Raw genomic sequence first — 9,271 nt, 5'->3', positions numbered from 1 at the left:
TGGATAGGTAAGGTCTGGGAGGGATGCCCTATGGAGGGTTGCTGTGCGCTATTACATTATAGGGATTTTGTGAATAATCAAAATCTCCAACAAGATCATTACTACAGCTGCCTTCATACTTTTGCCACCAATAATGGACAATCCGAAATTAATCCACATTACATCACATCTACCAAGCATTTGCTCACTCAGCCTGTCCAAATCATCCTGCAACATCTGCACTCCACTTTATGTTATTTGCAAATTCAGAGATATTACATTTAAATTATCTAAATTATTAACGTATATTGTAAATAGCAGGGGTCCAAGTACCAATCCCTGTAGTACCCCAATAAAGCACTTCCTGGCATTCAGAAAAATACCCTTTTTTAAATTCCTATTCTCTTTCCTGTCTGCTAACCAGTTTTCTTTCTATGCTTTAAATTTTATATATAGTCATCGAGTTGTAGACATGTACAGCATGGAAACAGACCTTTCCATCTAACTCGCCCACGCCAACCAGATATCCTAAAATTAATCTAGTCTTATTTGCTAGCATTTGGACCAAATCCCTCCAAACTCTTCCTAATCATATAACACATCCAGATGCCTTTTAGATGTTGCAACTGTACCAGCCTCCACCACTTCCTCTAGCAGCTCATTCCATAAACAGACCACCTGCTGCGTGAAAAAGTTACCTCTTTAGGTCCTTTTTAATCTTTCCCCTCTCCTTAAACCTATGCCCTGTGGTTATGGATTCCCCTACCCTGATGAAAAGACCTTGGCAGTTCAGCCTATCCATGCCTCTCATCATTTTATAAACTTCTATCATGTTATTCCTCAGCCTCCAATATTCCAAGGAAAACAGCCACAGCCAATTCAGCCTCTCCCTGAAGCTCAAATCCTCCAACCCTGGCAACATCCTTTTAAATCTTTTCTGAACTCTTTCAAGTTTCACAACATCCTCCCTATAGGAGGAAGACCAGAATTACACGCAGTATTCCAATGGGGCCTAACCAACGTTGTGATGTATACAACATGACATCCCAACTCCTATACACAATGCACTGACAAGCACACCAAACGCTTTCTTTACTATCGTATCGACCAGTGACTCCATTTTCAAGGAACCATGAACCTGTACTCCCAAAGGTCTCTATTTGGCAACAGTCCCCAGAATCTTACCATCAAGTGTATACATTCTGCTTGGATTTGCCTTTCCAAATTCCAGCACCTCATTTATCTAAATTAAGCTGTATCTTCCACTCCTTAGCCAACCGGCCCATCTGATCAAGGTCCTGTTGTACGGAGGTGACCACCTTGGTGGTCGACGACATTAGTAATTTTGCAGATGACGCCAAAATTGGTAACTATACCCCCTATATTCACATCCAGATCATTGACATAAAATGACAAAAGGTAATGAACCTAGCACCAATCCTTATGAAACATACCAGTCATAGGCCTCCAGTCTGAAAAGCAGCCCTCCACCACCATCATCTGGCGCCTACCGCCGAGCCAATCATTCATCCAAATATAAATCTCTTATTTGTCAAAACTGCCTCCCCATGACCAATGTGACTAGTTACAGCTTCAGAATTCCAGATATTTGTCAAGCATGATTTCCCTTTTGCAAATCCATGCCGATAGTGGTAGAATCAGGCACAGTTTTCTAAGTGCTTTGCTATAAAATCCTTCATAGTGGACACTTGTATCTTCCCCACTGCTGACTGGTCTATAATTCCGTTTTCTTTCTAACTCTTTAAATAGTGCAGTTACATTGGAACAGTTCCTACAGATTTGAGTGCAACTAAAGTGGAAAGAATCTTGAAGAGGACCACCAATGCATTCACTATTTTTGTATTCAATTCTCAGAAGTTAAGGTTAGCATATAAAAGATTTTTAAAAAATCAAAATGGCAGTTGTTACTTGTAAGGAAAAGAAAAGCTCTACTTGAACGTAGATCCTGAAGAAGGGCTTATGCCCGAAACGTCGATTCTCCTGTTTCCTGGATGCTGCCTGACCTGCTGCGCTTTTCCAGCAACACATTTTCAGCTCTACTTGAACGTAAAATAGTAAAGAGAATTGACTGTTTTGAGCATTAAAAATCTTGGGCAAAGTTGACCAAATTGGCTTAAATGTGCAGAATGAGGAATGCTGAGAGAGTCACCAACTTGGCTATTGAGAGAGGAAAGTGGTGTTTGCTTATTGGAACCCAGTACAGCTTCTCTGGTCTTTCAGCACAGCTAATTGATCTCAGCAATATCCAGCCTTGGTCATTCAACTGTTACAGAAATTGGCATAGTTGCCATAATACAGTCCTTTAAAAATTAACTTCTCTAAACAAATTTTGATACCTTTGATACCTAGACAAGAACAACACTTAGTCTTCACACGCAAATGCAAAATGCCTAAATTTCTTTTAAAGCAGAAAATATAACAAACAACTTTAAAAGGTCACATCTCTTGCAGCATAAATCAGCCAACAAGGGTTTAAACTGACCAGAGCGTCAAACTCACTTGCACCACAATTCTCTCCATCGAGTTCCCTTTTTTGTTGGTAGTCCCACTTGGATTCACAAGGATAGATGTACACAGACCAAGCAGTTTTGTTCCACTTGTCAGCACCCTTGTCAAAACAGAAGACAACTACATGAGGGGAAAATGCTTAGTTATCAAAAGTATAATAAAAACAGTAAAAATCAGTTACTTCCAAAATTGTTGGAACTGGACCACAAGCTAGAACTGCTTTGCCTAAAAAAGGGAAAAGGAGAAGTAATTTTTACCGTTTAAAGTCAAAGAGAGGCATGGAGACTCGACCAAGATACTCTGGTCCCTTCCGCTGTTTGTTCGAATCTGGTGATCCTGCTGCTGAGGGATTTGGAACTCCATACAAGCTAAGACTCAGTACGGATTCAAGAGGCAATTGTGCAATTTGAACAGGGAAGCTGATTCTGAAAAGTGGAAGCAAATAAAATTGATATGTGAATACAAACATTGCAGATAATACTTCTTTAATACTGAGAAGCTATTGGCAACATTTTGAAAAACAATTCTGAATATTTTCACAATCATCTTTACTCATTTGATTTTTAAAAATCAAACAACTAAAATATTTGATAAGGGATAGAACAAAAAAGGCTCACCTTTCAAATAAAACTAAACTGGTAAATTAAGTTTTTATGGAGATGTGAGCAATTGTCACGTGGCTTTTTTTGAAAATGTGAAATGTTGATGTTTAGAGGTTCTAAAAGCATCAACATGGAAACTGATGCAACTTAAGTGACCGTAAGATATAGGAGCAGAACGCGGCCATTCGGCTCACTGAATCTGCTCCACTATTCAATCATGGCTGATGTGTTTCTCAACTGAATTCTCCTGCCTTCTCCTCAATCTTGGATCCTCTTATTACTCAAGAACATCTGTCAAATACACTCAAAGACCTTCTGAGCCAATGGATTCCACAGGTTTACCAACCTTTGGCTGAAGAATTCCTTCCTAATCCCAGTTTTAAAGATTTGCCCCTTCAGTTTGAAGCCCTTAGATCAAAGTCAGTTCTAGTTGTGCAAATACCTTCATGTTCACTCTATCCTCTCAATATTCTGCACATTTTAAATGAAATCACCCCTCACTCTTCTGAACTCCATCAAATACTGATACAAAGTCCTTAACTGCTCATGATATGACAAGGCGTTTCATCCTCAGGATCATTCTTATGAACCTTTGAACCCCTCCAGGATCTGCGCAACTTCCTTAGAGGAGTCCAAAACTGCTCACAGTACTCAACATGCCCAGCAGTACATTCCTGCTCTTGTATTTTAGCTCTCTTGATACAAATACTAATACTGCAGTTGTCTTCCAACTGAACCGGCATGCTAACTTGAACTAGGACTCACTTTCCTTTTTTGTGATTGAGATTTCCACAGCTTTTCCCCATTCAGAAAATAGTTTGGGCTTCTATTCTTCCGGTCAAGGTGTACAGCCTCACTTTCCCACATTGTATGCCATCTGCTAATTTTTTGCTCACTCTCCCAACTTAAAGCTTAACTTTATTAGTGGGGAGAATGCTTGAATCTAATCATCAAAGGAAGAAATAGCAAGACTTCTGGATAGAAATTGTCCCATTGGCAGACAGCATTGGTTCATGAAAGGCAGGTCATGTTTATCTGATTTACTTTAGCTTGAGGTAGACAATGGCGAACTCGTGGATGTGGTGTATTTGAATTTCCAGAAAGCATTCAACAAGGTACCGTACAAAAGGGCAGTTGCATAAGAAAGATGCATGGCATAACGGGTAATGTATGAGAATGGATTGAGGATTGATTAACTAACAAAGCAAAGAGTCAGGATAAATGGGTTTTTTTTTTGGTTGATGGTCAGTGGCTTATGTTTACAATTTAGATAGACGATTTAGAGTTGGGGACAAATATAATGTGTCAAAGTTCACAGATCACACTACAAAGAGTGGTTGGGCAAAATGTGCAGAGGACACAGTCTACAGAGGGACATAGATAGTTAAGCGAGCAGGCAAGGGTCTGGCAGATGGAGTACTATTTGGGAAGTGAGAGGTCATCCATTCTGGTAGGAACAACAACAAAATGGATTATTTAAATGGTGAAAAATTGCAGCATGCGGCTGTGCAGAGGGACGCGAGTGTCCTAGTACATGAATCACAATAAGTTGGTCTGCAGGTGCAGCAGAAAATGAAAAATGCGAATGAAATATTGCCCTTCATTGCTCGAGGAATGGAGTTTAAAAATAGGAGGTTATGCTGCAGCTTTGTTGGGTGCTTCTGAGGCCATACCTGGAGTACTATACAAAGTTTTGGTCCCCTTACTTTAGGAAGGATGCACTGGCAATGGAGACAATGCAGAAGAGGTTCACTAGGTTGATTCCAGAGTTGAGGGTTGGCTTATGAGGAGAGATTGAGTGGATTAGGACGATACTCACTAGAATTTAGAAGAATGGGGAGGGGAGAGATGAGGGAAATCCTACAGAAATATATAAAATTATGGAGGGAACAGATAAGATAAAAGCAGGGAGGTTGCTTCCATTGGTAGGTGAAACTAGAACAAGGTGAAGTAGCCTCAAAGTAAAGGGGGAGCAAATTCAGGACTGAGTTGAGGAGGAACCTCTTCACCTGAAGCTTGAGAATTTATGGAATTCTCTGCCCACTGAAGCACTTGAGGATACTTAGTGGAATGCTTTTGAGGCAAAGGTAGATAGATTTTTGAACTAAAGGAATTAAAGGGTTATGGTGAGCGGGTGATTAAATGGAGTAGAGTCCATGAAAAGATCAGCCTTAATCTTATTGAATGGCGAAGCAAGCTTGACAGCCAGATGGCCTACTCCTGCTCCTATTTCTTATGTTCTGATGTAACACCATGAGCTCTTACCTGATTGAGCAGACTCCTGTGTGGTAAAGCTTTACAAAATAACTAGCTAATAATCTCATACTACATCTTTTGAAGAAGTCAAAGCAGTCTAAATTTCAATCTGATGGACCAGCTGGTTTTTGGTTTAAAACAAAAAACACAGGGTTCCAATGGGCTGTTTTTAAAAAAAAAAGGTACTGCACTAAGGAGTTCACTTTTGCTTCAGTCATCTTTTTCGTCTCTCTCCGATATTAAAATTTAACTAGCACGAAAAGCAATTCTGCATACTGTCCCAAGCACAAATAGCACTATTCACTGTCACTGAACTCACTGATAGTTTCACCTACTAGCAGGATGCCCTGATGTGCAGGAAAATCACTGACTCAATCATTCAGAAGGAAACAACACTCCCCACTTCCCCCCCCACCCCCACCACCCTGGATGGGTGATAATGGAAGATTAAGTAATACAGGATAAATAACACACATTACAAGCAATGTTTTTACATGAAAACAAAACTCAAGTATCTCAATGCAGTTATTTTTAGCTTTCAGTCTGTTCAAAATCTGACATGATTTCATCAAAAAGCAGAACTCGTCAAAAGCTAGATTAAAAAAAAGACTTAAAATATTCACACAAAACACCTCACATCAGTCAAAAGCAGACATCAAATCAAGCTGCATGGACATTTTATAATATTAATAAAAAACACAAAAATCTTATTTTAAGAATTAAGTTATTTAAATAAGTCATGATCTGTGGTATTTTACCTAGATGCCAACTCCTGGTACCTTGAGTCTTTGCCACTTCTACCATTATGTGGGACTGAGAAATGCTGCTGGAGGTAGTTTGCCACTAATCCTCCTCGATCAAGCCTATCCAATAATTGGTGGTAAAGCTAATATAACATGAACATTAACCATTTCTCGTACAATGTAAACCTGATTGCTTCCACATTTGCTGAAAAATGTCAATTAATAATGCGTCGCTTTTAGAATATTAAATTATAGGTGTGGTGATGAGATAGAATACAACATTGAAACTTTCATACTAACAACACCAGCAATCAGTTATGCAGTTAGGTCAAAACACACCAAAATACCTCGTAAAAACTGCACGTCAATTTTTGTAACCAAGATTCATAATTTCGTTTAAAGATTTAAATATCTTGGAGTTTCAAATCACCAATTAGTTAACAGGCCATCAACTGTAATAAGCACAAGAAAGTTTTTTTCCCCCATTCGCTGCCCCTCCTTTTATATGATCTCACCACCTAACCGCCATTACAGGAATATGCATGATCAGCAAAAGCAGATGATTTTCAGCAACACATCGGAGCCAAAAGTCACTTCATTCAACACAGATGGCATGAACTTGAGTGCAAAGAATTACTGGATTGCAAGCTTGAACACAGGCCATTGCTTCATTCATCTTAGCAAGACTGAGGGACATGAAACTCTCCTGTGGCACTGCAACTAAAATTAAATACTTTAGCCCATTGCAGTTTGCCATTCTTGATGGTTTCACATTAAAATGATGTTTTGGCAGGAGGTGCTGACAAGACCAGCAGGGCAATGTCGTGCAATTTTAGTAGGAAATTATCAAATTTGTATGTAGAATTCTCCAGGGAGTCAAAGCCATGCAGTAAAGTAACAAATTCAACTAACCTTTGATTCCAAAGTGATTTACTTATTGGACCCCCATTTATTTCACAAAATAAGAGAAAATACTCACAGTTCATCCCACTTGATGTGGTAGAAAAAGCTGCGATATGTCCCAACTTTCTTAGATTGCACTGGTTTAAAAATATCTTTTCCATTGTGTGTCAATGAACACATTAGAAAATACTTCTCAAAACTAGAGAGAAAACAAGTATCACGTATTAGAACAAAAACTTACATTTTACAAAGTACATTTACAATAGTTATAGCTATGTACTGTAAAAATAACTTTCATTTGGACTATTAATTTTAGATAGTAAGACATTAAAATATCAAGAACAATTTTGGTACAAATAAGAAACTAAATGATAGATGTGGTCATTATACAAGGAATTTTATGCATCTCAAATATGAACTGCTATTTCTGGACATTTTGAGCCTTTTCAAAAAATCCCATTTCAAGCTCTTACACGGTGAGACATCAATTCATTTTAACCAATTTTGGTTATAACGTCCAAGCCCGTGGAACAGAAGAAAAGGTGACCCACTTCCATTGCAGCAGGAAGAAAAAGATGCCTTTCAGATATTTCCTGCTGAAACCACCATGCCCCTAAAAATGCATAGCCTCCATCCTTCATTACTTAGTGTGATATGATTTCTGAGCTAAGTTCAACAGCTTTATTTGAAATCAAAGTTTTCGTAGTGCTCCCCTTTCATCACCTGATCTGACCTCATCCACCCCAGTTCAACACCAGCACCTCCACATAATCTTCGTTACTTAAAGTAGCAGTTTCCACTTTGTGTAGTTTTAATAATGCAATATATTTACATCCCAGTATCTTACACCCTTGAATTCCTCCATGGATAGCAAGAGGAAAACCACTGATGCAAACTGGATCAAATACAAGCAGTATTGCCCCCAGAAGTGAGTCTTTGATGAAGGTGAAGTACTTAAGCTAGCTGCTGCATTCCAGTGCACTGTAAAAACGGTGGTTTGACCAGCATGAATCATGAAGATGTTGCAACTGCACAGCTGAATGGAAGCAGATTTGCATGTTGAATTTCTGCATTTGAGAGCTTCATGCATGGTGAACTCAATATATTCTTGCTGAAGGATATGGGGAAATAAATCAAGGACATTGCTTAGCCTTGCATTTTAAGTCAGTATATTATAACCTCTGGAACCAAATCAGTGTGTTTATCATTGAGGTTCTCTAACCCTTTACGCACTAAAGAAAAGCAACAGCTCTCTGCCACTATAGATGCTAGTGTCCCAAATTTTAACCATATTGTAATTTACCCACTTGAGAACTTCACTTTTACAATTGAAATGGATATTTTTAAAAATTTCCCACATCTATCATTGCTCACAATTCAAAGTTTGTGCAAAGATTTGTAGCTCGGGTGCTCGTTGTGGTTCTGTTCGCCGAGCTGGAAGTTTTTGTTGCAAACGTTTCGTCCCCTGGCTAGGCGACATCATCAGTGCTTGAGAGCCTCCTGCGAAGCGCTGCTTTGATGTTTCCTCCGGTGTTTATAGTGGTCTGTCCCTGCCGCTTCCGGTTGTCAGTTTCAGCTGTCCGCTGTAGTGGTCGGTATATTGGGTCCAGGTCGATGTGTTTGTTGATGGAGTTTGTGGATGAATGCCATGCCTCTAGGAATTCCCTGACTGATCTGTGTCTGGCTTGCCCCATGATAGTAATGTTGTCCCAGTCGAATTAATGTTGCTTGTTGTCTGCGTGTGTGGCTACTAAGGATAGCTGGTCGTGTCGATGGAGTTTGTGGATGAATGCCATGCCTCTAGGAATTCCCTGGCTGATCTGTGTCTGGCTTGCCCTATGATAGTAATGTTGTCCCAGTCGAATTAATGTTGCTTGTTGTCTGCGTGTGTGGCTACTAAGGAATGTATGCGGATTGTTAGCTGTCTTCCTGTTTGTCCTATATAGTGTTTTGTGCAGTCCTTGCACTTCAGTCCTTGCACTTCATTAGTTTTGCTCATGTTGGGTATCGGGTCCTTGGTTCTGGTGAGTTGTTGTCTGAGCGTGGCTGTTGGTTTGTGTGCCGTTGAGTCCTAGGGATCGCATTAGTCTGGCTGTCAGTTCTGAGATGCTCCTGATGTATGGTAGTGTGGCTAGTCCTTTTGGTTGTGGTATGTCCTCGTTCTGTGGTCTTTCTCTTAGGCATCTGTTGATGAAGTTGCGCGGGTATCCGTTTTTGGCGAATACCTTGTATAGGTGTTCCTCTTCTTTTTGCAGTTCT

General features: G+C 39.7%; 1 protein-coding gene across 1 annotated transcript in view; it reads right to left on the bottom strand.

The window, feature by feature from the left end:
* Window positions 1-9,271, bottom strand: part of pik3c2a (phosphatidylinositol-4-phosphate 3-kinase, catalytic subunit type 2 alpha) — a 100,515-nt gene that overhangs the window by 44,887 nt on the left and 46,357 nt on the right. The window contains exons 11-13 of the mRNA XM_043705773.1: window positions 7,089-7,211; window positions 2,766-2,933; window positions 2,500-2,608 (exon numbers count right to left, since the gene is read on the bottom strand). Coding sequence (XP_043561708.1) covers window positions 2,500-2,608; window positions 2,766-2,933; window positions 7,089-7,211 — 400 coding nt within the window. The remainder of the gene's footprint in view (window positions 1-2,499; window positions 2,609-2,765; window positions 2,934-7,088; window positions 7,212-9,271) is intronic.

The sequence above is a fragment of the Chiloscyllium plagiosum genome, chromosome 16 (assembly GCF_004010195.1).
Source record: "Chiloscyllium plagiosum isolate BGI_BamShark_2017 chromosome 16, ASM401019v2, whole genome shotgun sequence".
Classification (NCBI taxonomy): domain Eukaryota; kingdom Metazoa; phylum Chordata; class Chondrichthyes; order Orectolobiformes; family Hemiscylliidae; genus Chiloscyllium; species Chiloscyllium plagiosum.
This window is presented reverse-complemented; position numbering and strand designations above follow the sequence as displayed.